This window comes from Pteropus alecto, unplaced genomic scaffold (assembly GCF_000325575.1).
Source record: "Pteropus alecto unplaced genomic scaffold, ASM32557v1 scaffold725, whole genome shotgun sequence".
NCBI classification, from domain to species: Eukaryota; Metazoa; Chordata; class Mammalia; order Chiroptera; family Pteropodidae; genus Pteropus; species Pteropus alecto.
Window position 1 is genome coordinate 530,523 of NW_006436637.1, and position 19,446 is coordinate 549,968.

General features: G+C 41.2%; 1 protein-coding gene across 3 annotated transcripts in view; it reads right to left on the reverse strand.

Annotated features, from left to right (window-relative positions):
• AMMECR1L (AMMECR1 like) overlaps positions 1 to 15,321 on the reverse strand; it is a 19,501-nt gene extending 4,180 nt beyond the window's left edge. The window contains exons 1-7 of one of the 3 annotated variants that reach the window (XM_006913446.3): positions 15,185 to 15,321; positions 13,636 to 13,745; positions 6,171 to 6,615; positions 4,083 to 4,193; positions 3,645 to 3,759; positions 2,904 to 2,994; positions 1,346 to 1,442 (exon numbers count right to left, since the gene is read on the reverse strand). In XM_006913446.3, the coding sequence (XP_006913508.1) occupies positions 1,346 to 1,442; positions 2,904 to 2,994; positions 3,645 to 3,759; positions 4,083 to 4,193; positions 6,171 to 6,577 (821 nt within the window). In that variant the 5' untranslated portion in view covers positions 6,578 to 6,615; positions 13,636 to 13,745; positions 15,185 to 15,321. Of the gene's footprint in view, positions 1 to 1,345; positions 1,443 to 2,903; positions 2,995 to 3,644; positions 3,760 to 4,082; positions 4,194 to 6,170; positions 6,621 to 13,635; positions 13,746 to 15,184 lie in introns of all 3 variants that reach the window. The other 2 variants (XM_015590591.2, XM_025047910.1) reach the window with 2 other exon arrangements.
• Positions 15,322 to 19,446: the final 4,125 nt, after the last annotated feature.

Sequence of the window (19,446 nt, forward strand, 5' to 3'; positions counted from 1 at the left end):
CTCCAATGTCCAGGGTAAACTGCGTAACTACTTTCAGGTTAAAATGTGATAAATTGACAGAAATGCAATACAACCTCAATTTGCAAAAAGCTATAAACAAGTTATTTATAACCAAAAGGGCACAGATACCTAATTCTGGCTCAAATTCTCATGAAGCAGGTTAAAGGATCCTGGGACTACATAGGATGGGTCTTAATTCCTGGATGAATATGCCATATTGTATCACAGGGTCATCGAAACAGAATTCATAGCACTTTGGCTTTGCTCTGGAAAGAGCCACAAGTCGATGCAAAGCATGTGGTGTTACAAACCTATGGAGCCTACTACAGACCACAGGAGCTGGGTGTGACAATCCTTACCCAGAGCCATCTCTTTCCCACTGTAATCACTCCTCCACTGCAAGGTGATTATTCCTGAATTTTGACAGGGAAATGGCTGTTCAAATAAATTATAATAATAATAATAATAATAATGCTTTGTATTTGAAGATTATTTTTTGGAATCCAAAGCATTTCAAAAACACTGGGTTACCTTCCAAATAAACCTGTGACGTTACTATATGATTATTCAGCATTTTACAGATGAGGGGGCCAGAGGCCCACAAAAGCCCACAGAAACTAAACCTCTCAGTGTTTCTGATTTCAGTAGGGATGGGAAGAGAACTGACGTTTACCGACCACCTAAAATACTGCCTGACCCTGGTCTAGAAATTCCTTATACATTAACATACCACATCCTACAAAAACCCCAAGGCATTATCATTCATTTCTTACAGACAAGAAAATTTTTTTTTCCACTCAGAGAGGCAGAATAACTGACCCAGGTCATGCAGCAAGGTGGTGGAGCTGGGTTTCAGACCCCAAATCCATGTGCATTCTACCACACTAGGCAACCTCCCCAAAGCATTCACCCCAAACAGGCAGAGGTATTACCTTGTAACTCTTTTTAAAAAGCATTTTCTGACTATTCCTTTAACATGCCACTTGTATCTCTGCCACCTGATGTCATGTGGCTTCAACTGACTCTGGCCTTCTGCACTGAGAGCCTTCTTTCCTGACTTCAATCTTGCCCCTTAGCTTCCCAACAAGCAAGTCTAGCACAGACACCCATGACTTGCTTAGTGGCCTAAGCCCTGCTCCTACTCTGCTATCAGCTCAGCTGTTAAGACACTCAGGATGCTGAGGAGTCTGCCTTTGCTGCCATTGTCTCCTCAGAGCCTCGACCTCATCATACTTCTGTGGTTTAGAAACAGTAGTAATTTTTTTTCTTCCCCTTTGCATTGGAAGTATCCTCCATCCAACCCCGACTAAATTAAAATGACAAGGAAAATGAGACAGTGGCTTACCTAGTGAGTTTGATCGTTTTTCTGAATTCACTGGTAATCGGAGCCTTAAAGCCACCTTTCCTGAGCAAGGAGTCTATTGTCTGGATCTGATCCCAGTCTGAGGAGAAGAGACACACACTGAGGTCAGTGTACAATGACATAGTGGGACACACTCTAACATGGTGAGAGAAGTAGCTAAATCTGTTAGGGAGGGGCAGAGGAAGCCCTGGGTGCTGAGTTGTCAGTCTTACTGAAAGTCCAAGGAAAATCTTGAAGACATGAGATTATGGCCTGACACACCATAATGGCTGTGTCCCTGAGCACCCCTGCTTCTGCATCTTTCTTATCAGATGTGATCCCAGTATAAGAATCTAGAACAAGCACAGTCCCAACTTAGACTGGCCTATTGGCCTAGTGCCGTTAACCAGGGCTGGTCTGTGGGAAGAGAAAATTCAAATTCTGCAGCTTGCATTCCTTTGTGTGACCTTTCTTCATTTTGATTATTTCTAGGAGTCTTGTGTCCTATTACAGAGAAATAATAGTAGGGAATGAAGCTATTCCTTTAGGAAGGATGGGAAAGTTGTTCACACATATAGTTCTGCTGTTTTTGCATTTTTAACAGATAAAACCTAATATTATCATATTGAAAACCAAAGAAAAGCCCCTAAATTACTACAGTATGTGCCAATTTTTAAATTTTCCTAACCAATTTTCAAATAGCAAAAGTAATCTGATTACCTAAGTTATTGTAACATTTCAGTATTAGAAAATACTTATGGTGTGCCACCCTGCACAGAAATGTTACCTTTGTAATCTCAAAGAGATGGATAAAAGACTTCCTTTTTATGTTACATCCACACTGCTTTTGAAAAGGTTTAAGCACAACCACGATGGAAACCAATAAGGCAGCTCTCCACGTAATTAGTTCGCTGACATATTGAACTGGACTTTACTCTTTATTCTACGTTCACACGCCAAAAATACTGTGTTCCACATATTAATTTAAAAAAGACTAATTCCAAGAAAGACAAAAATCGGGTTAAACGCAAAAGCAACATTTAAAGGTATTCTTTTAAATATTCTTTTAAAGAGAAAATCTGCTTGACCCATTTCTTACCTTTAATGTAGCATTCTAAACTACAGAGTTCTTTAAAAAACAGGAGAAATTATGTTTCGCCTTTTCTCAAATATAACACTGTTTAATAATTCATGACCAAAAGTTCAAAACCCATTGATATGGGCAACTTTCCTTTACAATGAACTCCATAATATTGTCAAGTAAACTGGTGGAATTTTGCTACAATTATCACTGTAGTTTTGGGGGCCAAGAAATAAAACTATTCACTGAAAGTAAGTGAAACAAGCAGGTAAGAGAAATCTTTAACCCTTTTTTCCCCCCAGCTTCTGCATCTTTTGGGGAAGTTTATCATTGAATAAGAATCTGATAGGTATTAAGAAGAAGAAAGGCACTCATTCTTAGTTGCCTTTGGGCTGAAAGACAACACACTCCTTTTCCTTTTCTTTAACTGGCAACACTGTGAACAGTATAGTTCACTGCAATTCCATTTGTCAAACTCACCTTGTTCCTTAGCAACCTCAGGTAAATATGTGGCTGTACGTTTGACGCCTTTTTCATTGATGAATTCAATTCGAATCCCATGGACCCCTACCTACAGAAAAACACAACCAAATAAATGGCATTTACTCATTCTAAGGGAACTTAAGCCATCCACATATAAACTGATATTGTACCCTGACCAGCTTGACCCAGGTCTGAGAAAAGGAGAACCTTTTGCTTTCCACGACTAACACTCTCTCTCAGGTATAGAAGCCAAAGAAACTTTAGCTTGAGGGAAGGTGTGATTCGACATGTCGCCAGTTCAGAGAGTATGAAGGTTATATAAATTCTTTTAACAGTTCATCTGATAACTTGAATATTCCACCTTTAATCTATTCCATTAAATGAACATGCCATGGGTTTGATCTGGGTTTACAACCCTTCACAAATGACTCTAAGTAACAACTTTTACTCAAGGGCTTACCAAGAGGGATCTAGAATATTCTGCTTTATCCTATTATTTATTGGACATGGAAGAAGGATGTAGACCAGAGTGGACTGAGAAAAAATGGAAAAAAAGCCTTCACAATTTTCTGCTTATAATATTGCAGCACCTTTTCTGTCACCTATGTTGCCCACAACTGCTTCCAAACTCAGCTTTCACATTCTTATGCCCTCTCAATGAAGGAGATACATTACCATGTACTAACCCGAACCCAAATGCAACGAGAGACGCAGAGTTCCAAATGCAGCTGTTCTCACCTCCCAGTCCAGGTAATCACTGGCATCCTCAAAGTTAGTAAGGAGGGAGACAGAGCAGGAAAGTTTAGGCAGCTCCTCTCGGGTCAGTGGGGGAAATCGGCTGTCCTTAAGTGCACTGGAAGGGGAAAGAAAACGTAAGTGGGGCTCTCTGGAGTAATTAGGAGTCAACATCATATGCCCAAATATTTATGATCCTTGAGCTATGCAGAGAACATCTATTATCCGTCAATACTAATGTGCTAAAAAACTTGATATTAACTGTCTGTAGCTGAACTGATAAGTGACTCACCACATTAAAGCCCCCACATTTCCCGATCACCAAAAAGAGAACACTCATTCTTTATCACTTAGAAGAGCCAAAGTCAGGCAGCTGTTTTCAATTCTGTAGATAAATTCGATTGGCAATTTATATATAGACCTTATGCTTGGTTTAATTACCTGGTTAACGTGTATTCCCTGAGTCCTGAATGAAGATTCATGGCTGAGAAGGTCCCAATGCAGCCACGAAGCCGCTTGTCCCGCCCTGTCTTCCATGTCACAAAGAGCGGACTAAAAAGCAAAACACAAAGCACGCTCTAGCCCCAAATCAACCATGGATAAGAACAAAAGCTTGGCTTTTTTCCTTTTCATTTCCGTTATTCCCCAAAAAGATTTTCTGAATTGCCAGGTACCTTTTGGGGAGTGGTGGAGTCTCTGGAGGGAAATGGAGAGGACAGCTCAACAAGGCAGCATGAAGAAAGGCTCTCAGGGTAGCCTTGCCTATGTGCCTTACTGACAAGCTTAGGCACCACATGTATGTGCTATATTCCTCCTCTGCCCAGAACTTTTCCTTTTATTTCTCCATATCTTTCTCTTCTTCTTTATTCCATTTTGAATGTCCAAGTTTCCTAGTTCCATCCTTCAGGAAGACACATTGAGCCTGTATACCCTTCTCTTCCTTATCTGCAAGCATTCCCTACAATCTCACATTTTCCCCCTAATTATTTCTGCCCCTGGCAACTTCAAATACCTTCTGCTCATAAATGTTCAAAAAAGAAAAACAACGTCTACTGAAGAGAGCTGCTTATTAGCAGATGCTGCCACTTTGTTTCTATGCCAAAATAATGCTTCATTAGGCTACATCAGATTGATAGTGACAGATTTTTTAGGTTACAAGTCTGTTCTCTCTTCCTGAGATTCCTCCATACTCCTATGTCCTTATCTCTTAGATCCCTGAGCTAAACACTTCTAAAAAGCACCTTAATTGATAAAGGTACTTCTTGGATCATTGTTACAAAGCAGATCTCCCACCTATCATTTCCTTGCACCAAAACACCTGAACAGCGCCAGCCAAAGTTACTGTCTCAACACCTACTTAAAAACCCTTCAAGAATTCCACTGTCTGCAGGATGGAAATATAGCCCATTCCCGATAATGCTGTGGCCACCACCCACTCTTCCAAACCTGTGTCCCTCTCCCTTTATGGGACACACCTGATCCTACTCCAACCAAGGCTCAGAATCTCCATCTGCTCAGTCAGGATTCTTCTGACCATGGTATCCCATGGCAACACTTCCCTGAAAAGTTAGCACATTTTCTCTACATTTCCTCCTGACATAATCACACAGGAGTAACCTCCCCTCTACTTCTGTCCAGTGTGCCACACACGTTATTTAGCTTTGTGGGTGTGATATGCCAATGCAACAAGTCTCTCAAGAGCAAAGACTTTTCCTTCATGCCCCTCCATTCCCTGCCCAGTGGGACTATGCGATGCCCCAGTGTGGCATTAACAGCTAGGGAATAAATAATCTTAGGTCAACGAGTGCTCCAAAAGCATTCCTAAAAACGAAAATCAAAAAGCAGCAGTGCGCTTTAAAGTGAGCTCTAAGTTTCCTCCAATTCTGAGAAAGAAGCAAACACTGGCATGAGTTTCTTTACTTTATGCTTTATGTATGTTCCCTGTTTATATCACTGACACGTGAGAGGGCTTGGGACAAACAACAAAGTCTTGAACTAAAAACAGTAAGGCATATTCTGACATTTCTGATGGGCAGCCAGTGGCCCTAGGGGATTACCACGGGTCTGCTGAGGATCAAAGTGAAAACACCCTTGTTAAGAGCATCACAGCTCCCACTAAATAAGCTCTTAGTCTCCAGCCTAGCCCTCAAAACTCCCAATTCACTTGGACATCAACACTGTTGGGGTCTACAATGGTGTGATGGTGGTGTAACCTCCACACTTGAGAGGTTAAATGACCTATTCATGCCCATACAAACCAAGAGAAGAGCCGAAGATAAAATTTTCTTAATTTCTAGAAAATTAACCACAAGCCTATACCTCCTCCAAATATTACCTAACCCCCCCCTTCCATTACTGAATCCAGTGAACGTTCTAGATATTGTTGGACATTTCTCATCATCCTACTCCCATTACCTTTTGCCCAAATCACATTAAAGCTTTTACAAGGAGCACTCTCTCTGAGGAGAATGACCCTGGAACGATGCCATCATGCCTTTCTCACTCTCCCGTCCTGAAGGATTTACTCACTAGGGGTCATTGGTGAATCTAGGAAGTCGTGGCTGTGGGAAGCCATAGAGGTGACAGTAGAGAACGTCGAAGCAGTAGCAGCACATCTCTGCAGTCACCACCAGATTCTTGGTGGTGTTGGCAGTTCCATTGGGTCGGGGGAGAGGGCTCAGCGCTCCCGATGCGGGATTCATTCGTGTAATGGGAGAGTTTCCAGGTCCCAGAGTTAAGTCCGACACATTCTCCCGACCACTGCTGCCATCCACATGCTGGTGGTTTTGAAGAGGTCCTGAACTAGAGCCGGGGACAGTTGTGGACTGGTTCCCGTGAGTGTGCGTTCCACTTCCAGATAACTTGGGCTTCTTGACCCCACAACAGCCTGCTGCCAACTTGGGCTCGAGTGGAGGAACACAACGTCTTTTTCCCATCCTGATTCAGTGCTCGAGGTCTGGAATGCTACAGAACCCTAACCAAAAAGAGAATGAATAGGTAAGCATTGATTCAAATGGTTGGTTAAAAGGAGAAAACAAAAATCAAAGAGTCTATATGGAGAGATAAAAGTCATCAGTTCTCTTGCTCATCCAGGTCACATGGTCACAAAGGGGCACAGACCAACAGGGATAGAGGAGATCCTGAGTTCCAGAGCAGAACTCCCAACCTTTTCCCAAAGGGGAATAATTTATTTTCCATAAAGCTATGATCACCATGGATGGAGGCAGGTAATACCGTTCTCTCTTGCCCAAGACTCTCAGGCAGAACACAGGGTGGAATGGCAGCCGTTGTAAAGCTTGATGAGGACATTTCAAGACTGACTAGAAGAGTCCACCTGACCTGTCAGACTCTTCATCAGGTTGCTTTCTCTACCCTTTTAGAGGCTCTAAATTGAACTGCTCTATTTTTAAAGGACCCCAGAAGAACTTTTACGTTTTCCTTGTTAAACACATTCTTTCTGTATTTTCCTCATCGCTAACCTAAATCTCTGTAATTTCAGCCCCAGATCTTACTGAAGATGAAAAGGAGTTAGCTGCCATTCTGAAAAGAGCACACCTTCTAACATAAAGCTCTCACCTTCCTGCCGTCACTGCTCTCATTCTCCAATGCCTTACTCATTTTCTTTGGTTCTCTGAAATCACTCTAATATCTATACATCTATCTTTTCAAGACCTCGTTCAAGATATGCTACAACCTAGTAGAAACCTTTATTCACACAAATGACCCAAGCTTCACAGTCCTTTTGTGAGGTAGCCATTTCTGTCCTAGCAAAGCAGACATATGCAGAGCAACTCAGTTTAACAAAATGCGGCATCAGATGGGCCAGGAAACCAGTGTCCCATATCCGATGATGTGAAGGAGAGGAAGGATCTTTACTAAAATTTTTTTCTTAAAAAGCCTAAGGTAAAAATGTATAGCTATAACATTACCAAAATCCTTTCTCTGCTGTGTCAATAATCAACAGAATCAGATCTAGATCCATTATTTCAAAGTTGATTGTAAAATTCGATTGTAAAGTTTGTAAAATTCTGTTGACTTCAAAAAGTATACTGTTTTCCTCGTCATGACAGGCTAGTTTTAGCCCTCTCCCTCAATTATATATGTATTATCCTACCTAAAATTTTCTCTATGATTTGAACACACAGCACATAACTGCCTTTTTAGGCATTGCTCTACAACATAGAGTTTTGGCTGTAAATTCTACAACCCTTTAAATCAAATTAGATATTTATATACCCACTTGCGATGCCATTATTTCTACAAAACAACCTGTCACTTTAAGTTGAATGAAATACAAGAAAATCAAATACTATTTGTTTACCTTCTTGATATATGCTGATCCATAACAAAATACACAGTTTTGTATGTAGGGGCAATTCTTAGTGAGATGAAAGTTGTCAGTTGCCAAGAAATAGTAGCTTGTACACTTCAATGTCTCGCTTGAAACATGGGCTTCTTTTTGAGAAAGGCTTATGCACTTGATACATTAAAATCTCCAAAAACTAGAATGTTTCTGAGCATGTACGTGTCTTATTTAGACTGTTAAGAGAGGGAGCAGAATGTCTTGGTTGAAAATATTGCCTCCAGAGCCAAATGGCCTGGGTTCAAATTCTGACTGCTTAAGGATTACCTCTCTGACTCAGTTTCTTCACAAGAACTACAGGACTTTCCTTATGTGGTTGTTGGAATTAAATGACTTTTTTAATAAATGTAAAGTGCTTAATAAAGTGTCTGGCATAGTAAGTGTCAATTTACTTAGATGCTCTCAATATTTGGGCCTTGACCGCTCCCATTAGGATGGAACTCCCCAAGGGCCAAGACTTCACTGTTCAATCAGGGCTTAGAGTACTGCTTGCACTGAACAGGTGCTAAGTAGGGTTTCAAAGAATCCTCAAAACCACTCAGCAAGGCAGACGATGTTACCATCATTTTACAGAGGCAGGACCTCTGGCTTAATATTAATAAGCCAGACAACCTGCCAAAAGCCAGACTGCCACTCAGTGGCAGAGTTAGGATTGGGACTGTAATCTATCCATCAGAGTCCAAGGCCTGGGTTTTCCCACTAAGCCATGAAGAAGAGTAAGGCCTGCCAATAATAGCCATTGGATTCAGTCCCTTTCCTAAGTGCATGATGAAAAACAAATTACATTCAAGGGTATACTAAGAACAAGCCTAATAGTTTACAGAATCTTGCCAACAAAAATAGAGCAGAGAAAAAAAAAAAATCAAAACCTAAGTTCAAAGCCAGAATCTCAGGCATCACCCTAACAATTACCAGTAACCCTGACATTATCATTTTAGTTCACAATGATGTCACTAGCCCCTGAGCTTTTGACTTTCTATCTTGTACATAACTTTGGGCAGGGGGTTTAGGACACATGTTGAATGAAGCAGCAGAACTATCTCTAGAGAGCTGGAGTTTTAACAGGACCCGGAATCTCTGCCTCTGGAGAGCCCCAAAATTCAAAGAAACAAGGAGAGGGGATGAAACACAAAGGTTAAAAAAAAAAATCTTTCCTCATTCTCATTACACTAAAGTATACCTGAAGGAAAGCTAAACATTATGATGGTGGTAATTCAGGTGTTCCTTAGCAAATGTTATCAACTACCTGACAGTGAAACAATCCACAACAGAGCAATAGAAGGGTTTTTCAAACCATGCCAAGGCAGAAGTCAAGTCTGTATATTCTGCCTTCACACCTCGTACAATCACTGATCTGCAGTGGGATGATCACAACTGATTACATTTAACAATTACCCCCCAGCCTCCCAAACTATGATTTGAAATCAACAGAACCAACCCAAATCTTGTGGCTCCTTAGGCCCAAGCATTTCTTGGGAGGCCATCCCATGCAAACAATTCAATCAATACTCTCAATTAGTGACCAAAGGCAGAGTTAGAGACTTTCCGCACCAAAAATATTAGAAGGCACTTCTTTAAAACTTTATTCTATGAATTTAAGTCGATGGAAAATTTCAAACATAAACAAAGTGAAATAGTATAATGAACCCAATACCCAGCTTTAACAATTTTCAACATACGGGCAATCTTATTTCATCTCTAGCCTACCTACTCACTCCATCTCCCCTCCTCCACTGAATTATTTCGAAGGGGGCTGATATTTTACTTATCTGTCAGCATAAAGCAAATATTAAGTGAACAACAGTAAAGAATGTGAAGTAAATCATGAGGCTGGTAGTAAATACTTTTTATTTACAACATCAACCACTATCCACCACTTTCATCAAAACTTTCTTTAGGTTAGAGACTCTTCTAACCCTATTAGAATAAAGCAGGCATCTCACAAGGAAGTGGTCTCAGACTCTGCTTCCAGGACTGGCTTACAACAGCCAGAGACACTTGTTTCTCCAATAGCTTGGCTGAGAGCGCAGTGTAAGACACCTCAGGATAACAGCATTTCAATACAAGACTCACCTATTGTCTGACGAACAAAAAACAAATATTCCTAATGATATACTCAACATGTCTTCTAAAATGGTGTGGGAATTTTTCTTACCCTCCCCCAACACCTCATAAAAACTACCAGCAATTATACTCTGATCATAGTAGAAGTAACTGAATGGTTACTGTGAAGCTGGTTTATCTAAAATAACTGGAAGTCAGGTGTAAAAACCCTTGTTTTATAGACACATATATCACCGAGACCCTCTAAAGCCTTCAGCTAGTTACTCTTTCAAAGGTAAACTCAAGGGCCACTTTAAGAGCCAGCAGAAATGATCTCATTTTCCTGCTGTCTGTCCACTTGAGATCAATGAGGATGAGTTAGTTAAAACTGGATTTCCACCAGATGGAGCCAAAGCCATACTTCTACAAAAAGCTGGAGGAAATAAAAGGAATTACTGTTTTACCTCTTTACTTTAGACTTCCTAACCTATCAAGTGTCAAATAAAGTATGTTCTTGGTGTTGAAAATTACACCTTTACCTGACATGTAATATTATTCCTTAGGGTCTTCAACAAAGGCCAGATGGCAACTCTTCCTCCCTTTCTGGGGTAAGCTGAGCAATGTTCCATTGCCACTTAAATTCTAGCCAGCAATGAAATCATCCTCACCTTTAGTCTCAGAGATCGTGTCACATTTGTGTTTTATCTTTCACAACAGCTAACACGGTGCCTTGCACATAATATACACACCAACAATCTTACCTGCAAATCTCCTAGTAATTTCATTTAAGTTTGCCTTTTTTTTTTTTTTTTTTTAAACAAAAAAAATGTTTACAGCACAATCTAATCTTTGCACATTCGGTTCCATCGTGAGGTGCTAACCTTGGAGTGTCAGCAGCTGAAGTAAATTATAAGTATCTACTCTTATGTCAACTCTGTTCAGCCTAAACCTGGGAATGGTTTAATTCATAGCAAAATGGATAGCCAGTGTGGACAATTCACTAAAAAATTAGGTCAAATATCCCCTTCATTAACTTCTTGGTTTGATTTACGCTGGTAGCTGTCTCCTTTGCTAAAACACACCAGTAACTGGTAAGTCCTGAACTTTGCCTCAGGTGCTATTTAACTTTAGGTTGCTCAAGGCTTTCCTTTAACAAGCCATATCTAGTTTCTCAACTGATTTGAGAAAAATTTTTTTCTTTCAAGTGATGGAGCACTTTAAGAGCTACTACCCACTGAAGCATTATGTGCTTGGATGGCAACTGATCATTTCAAGAGTTAATACAAATGATGTCTTGTAAACTGCTGATATTTATAAACAAAGTATGGAGACCGGTATTGAAGGGAGGATGTGAGGATGCCCTGACTGAAGTAGCTGACTGGACAGAGGACCTTCTTCCTTCGCTGGGAGAGATCTCTTCCAAGGCTCCTAATTCCACTGAAAACAACAAGCTTCCTAGAGCAGCTCCCATCTTCTGAGGGATTTGCCTAGGCTCTGGGATTGCAGCCTAGGCTCAAATCCCAACTCTGACTTGCCACATATTGGCTTTGCAAACTCACGCAGGCTGTCACATCTCTGTGGACTTGGGCTCCTGCTACCATGTACGGTTATTTGTGAGTATTCAATGACTAAGACATAAAAAGCATCTAGTGACTATTATTTATTAAAGCATCTGCTATTACCAATACTACCATTACCTCTACTAATAAATGTAGGGTTGCTTCTAAAATTGACATGCCTCTAAGTTCTTACCATTTCTAGAGAAATAAATGACTTTGTAATAAAATTCTATTAAGAACTACTTTGTAGTCTAAAAGATCATATTAACAACATGGGATTATTACTTCAATGACCTTAATGCATATGCCTCTAAGTTCTTACCATTTCTAGAGAAATAAATGACTTTGTAATAAAATTCTATTAAGAACTACTTTGTAGTCTAAAAGATCATATTAACAACATGAGATTATTACTTCAATGACCTTAATGCACATGCCTCTAAGTTCTTACGATTTCTAGAGAAATAAATGACTTTGTAATAAAATTCTATTAAGAACTACTTTGTAGTCTAAAAGATCATATTAACAACATGGGATTATTACTTCAATGACCTTAACGCTTTTCCTCTTTTGAAAACAATGGCTTCTAACAAATAATCCACTGTTCTTTTCATTGTGGATGCCCTCCCACTCCCCAAAAAATACTGGGTTGTCTTAGAGTTTACAGTTCTATTCTACCGTGGTCTTCTTTTAAGCTTACACTAAAAAGCCAAATTTACTGAATATGCTATTATAGAAATCTTGATATATACTTAGCATTAACAGAACTACTGCATCAAAGTAGTTTGTTTTCAAACAATAACCATATTAAAAAAAATCTAGATTCACTTTATTAAGACAAGTCTCAAAACAGTTTTTTATGGGGCATGACCTTATAACAAAGAAAACAGATTTGTGAGGTAGGAAAGAGACAAAGAAAAATAGGGTCTCTGAATTTCCTTCTCTTATTTCCTTAGTGTCCGGATGTCCATTCCATTCAAGCTTTATAAAGAAGAGAACATATTGTTTCCTTTGTGACAGAGTTAAACTAAAATTCAATTTAATTATTGTATTATATGAGTAGAGAAATTGCACCTGAACTGTAATTCTGGCCTACTATGGAACTATTCTAAAAATAGTCAGGTGAAAAACCCACAAACATTCTGATAATCATTTCAAATAATCATTTCTATATTTTTGAAACCTCATCATATACATCATACACATACCCAAAAAAACTTGCTAGGTGAAATTTTTCTCTGAAAAAAATATACATACCCATATAACTACTTTTTAAAAAGTTTTAGAAAAATGCACAGGACTATACATTTTCACTTCAACTTAAGAAAAAATGAATATAGAAGTCAAACGTTGTTTTGTTTTCAGATCCTCTCCCTTAATGTGACCTATGGCAAGGGGACAGATTGTTTTAGGCCTCAGTTCTTCCATTTGTAAAATGAAAATATTTGTTCTCTGCCTCCCTCACAAAGGGTTTGTGAGGCTCCATTAAGATGTGAAGCACTCTGAAAAACTCTCTTACGAGTGTTATTAATAAACTCAAGGGACACAACAGTAGTAAAAAATTTTCCAGAACTTTGTTAACAATTTCCAAGATGACAGTATCACCATAGCAGATTTAGGGCGAAATGTTCCAAAAATCTCTGAAGATTATAACTGCATGGAAGAGACCCAATAACTGACTTTGATAGGAACTGCATTAACCCTTGAGTTATTATCTTTGTTTGTCTTAAAAAAAGAATTTGGGAAGAGGGCAGAGCCGGACTTATGTATTAAAACATAGAGGGCAAGTATAATGCTGTACCACCATCTACATCACTCTAATGGGATTATAAACAATAAATTATCTTCACATATTTAAATTATTTTAGAAGCAAGTGGAAGGAACTTCATCAACATTAGGACCCCCTCATAGAAGTAGAAAAATATATGTCAACAAAGTAAACCTACATTTTAAAGTCCTAACAGAGGCCTAAGACAAAAAAAAAAAGCAACAAAATTCTATTCTAAGTATGTCCAAGTTAATACTCACTGAAAGCAGAAAGTTTGTACTGCCAGGGGAACAGCTATAACAGAGGAGGGGAGCTATTTTGTCTCTGAAATGAATTTTCTTCCTTCCGATTCCATTCCTTCTTCCTGTACCTAAGATGGAAATGCAGGTGCAGTGAATGAACAAAATCAAGGTAGTGCAGAGGTAAGAGATGGTTTTTGAAAAACTACAACTCAACAGAGCAATTTCTTTAAAAAAAAATAAAAAAAAAAAAAAAAAAAAGCTAAGGAAAAGGCTCTCCTTACTTCAAAATCTAAATGTAAGGTGGCAATGGCAGTCCCACGCACTGAATCACCTCATCCTTGGCGTCATTACAAGAGAGGACACTGAGGATCAAAGGTTTTATTGAACCTGAACATGAGACAGACATTAAAACTTCCTCTACCACTACTTTAGATCAAAACTTGCTCTCAGGCCAAGATATACCATTTCGAGACTCTGCACTGGTTTCAGAATACAAACATATTCCCAAATTCTCTGCAAAGATGGTGCTGAAGAACTACTGGACAGCAGGCCAAGGTCCTGAGGACAGGCCATCCTGTTACTCCAGATGGAGATAACTGTTGGTAAATTCATCTTTATTCTTAGTCTTGCACAAATCTCTTCATAATCTCTCGCTAACTCTCCTCACTCTCCCCAGTAGTAGAGAATTGACCTATTCCCAAAGAAGTAAACAGGAGACTCCAGGCCCCACCCACTCTATCCAAGAAGAGGGCAGTGAAAGAGGATAGGCCCACAGGGATAAGAGGAAAGGAGTGTGGTAAAGTGAGAAGTTCAGATCAGGACACGGAATGGAAAAGGGCAGCGAATGAAGGGCAAACTCCACAGACTGGAAGCAGAGAGGCATAAAATCCTAAGAGTATAAGGTGGAGAGACAATGAAAACTGAGGCAATAGGTGGGTAAGAAAGGAGGCTGAGGTTGGCAAAAAAGAACAGAGGAAAAGAAAGCGTGCGTGTGAAAAGAGAAGCAAGAGAAGGACAAGACAGAGTGGGGAAAGGAAAGGCCGGGAAAAGTAGGCCAAAAGAAAAGGGAAAGGTAAGAAAAAAAGGAGTGGGAAGGAGAGTACGAAGAGCTGGGAGGAGTTGGGGACACGACCCAGCGACGGGTAGGGCAGCGAGGGCCAAGCCGCGGGGGTGGAATCCAGACACCCGGCGGGGGAGGGGGCGGGGGAAGGGCCGCCAGGCGGCGCCGGAGACCACCAAACTTTATGCGGACCCGAGACTGTTTCGTGGCGGGCGTGCGGAAAGGAGCGGGAGCCTCGCCTAGTGGCCAGGGCACGGGCGTCCGCCCGCTCCCTCCCCAGCAGCACCTCCCAACCTCCGCACTCAGCTGGGACACGCGGCCCGCAGGCCTTGCCCGCCCGCCGCCTCCTCCCACCGACGCCCGGGAGCCCCTCCCCCACGCTGCCCGGACCCCAGGGGTACGCGCCCCGGCTGCTCCGCTCGACCCGCAGAGGGGGCCCGGTGGGCCCGGCGGTGGCGGCCCAAGGGAGTTGGGCCCGGCGGAGGAGGTGCATCCTGAGTTTCTCACCTTCTCTCCTGGCCCAGGCGCAGCCGGGGCGGACGGGACCTCTCGCGCTCTGCCTTCTCCTCCTGCTTCATGGAGCCATGCGCCTGGGTGGGGGCTCTCGAGAGAAGCGGGCCCGCGAGCAGGCCAGATGCGCGGGCAAGGCGGGGCGGGGCGAGGCGAGGAAGGCCGGCTGGGCGGACGGAGGAGGAAGCGACAGGCGGCGGCAGGAAGAACTGGAGGTATTCCGCTAGCAGCTGGAGGACTGAGTCGAGCCGGGGCCCGAGTCCTCCGGTATCCCAGCAGCCACCAGAGGCAGTGAGGTAATGGAAGGATAAGAGTGAGTCCTCCAGTGGACCACACGCCCTCTAAGCAAGCCGCGAAAACCATAGAGATCAGGGCACCGCCCGAGCACCGCCCCGCTACTGTCACGTGGCTTGAGTCCGCACACTTTATTGGCTGGAACCGCTGGATTGAATTTGGCAAGCTTCTTTGCTTTGGTGGAGGCGAGTCCCCGGTAGTCGGAATAGAGAGGGATGCGCAGCGAGGATCGATAAGAAGCTGGCGGGCCCGCAAGCGGCTGAGAGGGTCGAGCACGGCGCTCGCTGTCAGGCCAGCCGGTGCAGTGCACGCCGGGAGTTGTAGTTCGTGCCCGAGTGGGCGGGCGGCGTTGTCCGCTACGCGGCCAGGGCGCCCAAAGCCGGCGGCCACCGAAATGCCGGTCCTCGCTGCTTGGTTCTGTCCCACGTTAGGGGCCAACCTTTAGCTGCTCACGGCTTTTCTCCACAAGCGCCCAGGCTCACGTTGCCTCACCCGATCTAGCCACAGCCTTCCAAAGCAGGAAAGGGCGGCTCAGAGCACCTTTAAATTAAGCCGACCCACTAGCACGGCCAGGCCCACAGGTTTCCAACCACAGTGCCAGCTTGGTGGACCGGGAAGGGCAAATTACACCCAGTTTTGGGTGATATCCTTAGTTCACCTCTCTGTCCTGACCCCCTTGAATCCCTAGGTTGGAAGTGACTTAAGTGGAATTACCCACGGTAGAGGATAACTCAGTACACCTACTAAGCACAGTCCTCAGAGCTAGCAGAGCAAAAGCCTCAAAAAGAACAAAACATTTTCTAAAATTAAGAGTAAATTATTTTAATTTTACATACTTGCTATTTAATTTGAGTTGATGATTTAGCATTTTTATTTTTAATTACGGATGAAGTTGCACTAAGTCTTCTTTGCACCCTGCTCTGTCACCCTAACCACTTCAAACTGTAGGCCTTGCAGCGTGTGCATGCTGTGTTTAAAGCTATGCCCGTCTCGTTAACACAGACTTCAGCCCACAGATAGACTGCTTTATGTTTTGCTATTATGTTTATACACAAAGGAATCTTTAACATGTTTGTCCTCAAGGAGCAAAGAAAAACATCTAATATAAAATGCAAAATGTACTAAAGTATAAGATCAATACTACAGACTTGTAGCGTAATTACCTATGGAGACTTTTAGCATAATTACCTGTAGGCGGCAAACCCACAAAACCCAGAGGTGCTTGGTGTCTGGTGCCTCTTGGACCTGGGGCTGTCAAAGAGAACCTGGCAAAGGACACCAGAGAAAGGAAGAGATTGGGGTGCTTTGTACAACAGGAGGTGACTTTTTTTTTTTTAAAGCGATTTCTATTGCAGTTTTTATAATTCCTCTCAATCTTGACACACTTATCTGCTCTTGAAGCCATATGTGTCCGTTTCTAACTTCTTTCTGTCTGAAAAACTACAAATTCGATGGTTATCTGGCCTAGTGCCAGAAAGGCAGGAGACCGCACTCCAGAGGTCAATTTTTTTTTTTTTCTGAATAAGACCGAATCCTGACTTAAAATAATAAATTTCACATAGTGAAGTTCTTTCCAGCCGAAAGTATTAAAACATGGCATCTGGAAAAGGGCCTTAGTCTATTGTTCCCAGGGTAGTACTATATCATCATTAAACAGCCCACAGATAAGAGAGTTATTGGTCCCTGGTTATCAAGCTGCCAGGAGATAAATGATGGAACTAAGTTGGACTTGAAACACTCTCAAATTAAAACAAAAAGAAACCTTGCTTTGTGCTATCAAAAAGGCATTTTATTAAGAAGTAGGACCTAGATGCTGCTGCTTTAATTTAATATTGAAAGGCAAAAGATCAGGATTTTTAGAAAGTTATTTGGACACATTTAACATCAAGCAACAGTCTGAACTGATGTAAAGATAAAACAATGAAATCATGAATCGGAGGAAGAAACTGAGGGCAATATATGCCATAAATATGGAAGAAGCTACGTCTTATTTATGTTCTCATTTCCTACACATAATACAGAACCTGGTACATAGTAGGCATACAATAATTATTTGAAGCCTGAATGAGTAAGTGAAGAAGAAAGTCAGCAAGCAGTGTAATGTAAGAGACTAGATCTTAATTGTTCCCACCAGAAAGTGCACTCTGGAATCAGACTGCATGGGTTTAAATTCTAGCCCTGACTCTGAATACCTGTGAACCTAGGACAATGACTCAATTTATCATCTAACTCAGCATTGTAGCAGTATCTAACTCAGCATTGTTATGATTTAAATGAATGTATACATATAATGTTATAGGATTAGCATGTCAAAAATGCTCAATATCTGTGAGCCTCATTAATTTTAGGGTATAGTTTTAAGTGCGAAATTAGCCTGCACACCAGACATACACATTCTTTTGGATTTGCACCTCAGATAAGCAATGCATTGATATGATAAAGGCATTTGCCAACCTATATTAATATATTGGTTTCATAGAAGAAGATATTGATGGGTAATAGATTTCATCTGTCCCACTTCCCAGGTTGACATGAGTCTGGTCTTGGTAGGAGATAGAGTCTGAATCTGTGCTCTGGTCTCCACAAAAGGGAGAGAAAGAGAGACTCTAAGCTCCAGAGGTAGTGCCTATCTCCTTTGTATCCTCTACAGAATAAGTTCAGTTGGGTACTTAAAAGGGATGACGAATACTTATCTGATAAAACAAATCTTTATCTGAATATACAAATGTGTACATGGGTTGAATATTTCAGAAATATGAAGTAGTTTAAATAAACTGATAAGACTCAGTATTTTTTTTATGGTAGAGTTAAACTATATTACTCTGAGATATGTTTTTAAACTGTGTATGTCACTTTGGTACACAATTTAACATCGTTGGGTGAAAGGGCCGTATATGTAAAGTGGCCCCCAAATGCTGAAAGAGCGAAGAGACCAAAGAATGAGGCAGACAAGTCCAGTATGTTGGTTAATGAGTTTAATAGGGAATTTACATACAGAAATGTGGTCCCCAGGGGCAATAGGACATTTAATTAATTTATTTATTATTTATTGTTTTTAAAAGAAGAAATAATTTAAAATTTATTTTCCCCGTCTACCTCCCCCCTCCCACCTCCCCCCTACATCTCTGGTAAATACTAGTTCATTATCTATGTCCATGAGTCTCTGTTTGTCCTGTTCATTTGTTGCTTTTAGATTTATATCTCACTTGTGATTTTCAACTTTTTCTGCCTGGCTTATTTCGCTTAGCATGATTATTTCAAGGTCCATCTATGTTGTTGCAAATGGCAGTATTTCATCTCTTCTTATGGCTGAGTAATATTCCATTGTATATATGTACCACAGCTTCTTTATCCTTCTTTGTAGGATAGATGATTGGCTAAAGAAGCTGTGGTACATCGTACACTTCGATTGCTTCCATGTCCTGGCCACTGTGAATAATGCTGCTATGAACATTGGTGTGTAAATATCCTTTGGATATGGGTTTTCAAGTCTTTGGGGGTAAACACCCAGTAGAGGGATTGCTAGATCATATGGTAGATCAATTCTTAATTTTTTGAGGAACCCCACACTGTTTTCCATAGTGGCTGTACCAATTTGCAGGCCCACCAGCAGTGTATGAGGGTTCCTTTTTCTCTGCATCCTCTCCAGCATTTGTCCTGTTGATTATAACTATTCTAACAGGTGTGAGATGGTATCCTTCTGGTTTTGATTTGCATTTCTATAACATCTAGTGATATTGAGCATCTTCGCATATATACGTTGGCCGTTTATATGTCTTCTAGGGAGAAGTGTGTGTTCAGGTCTTCTGCCTATTTTTTGATTGGATCGTTTGTTTTTTTGGTGTTATTGAATTGTATAAGTTCTTTGTATATTTTGAAAATTAGGCCCTTATCAGAGGCATTGCTTGCAAATACATTTTCCCATTTGGATGGTTGTCTCTTTACCTTGTTGACAGTTTCTTTTG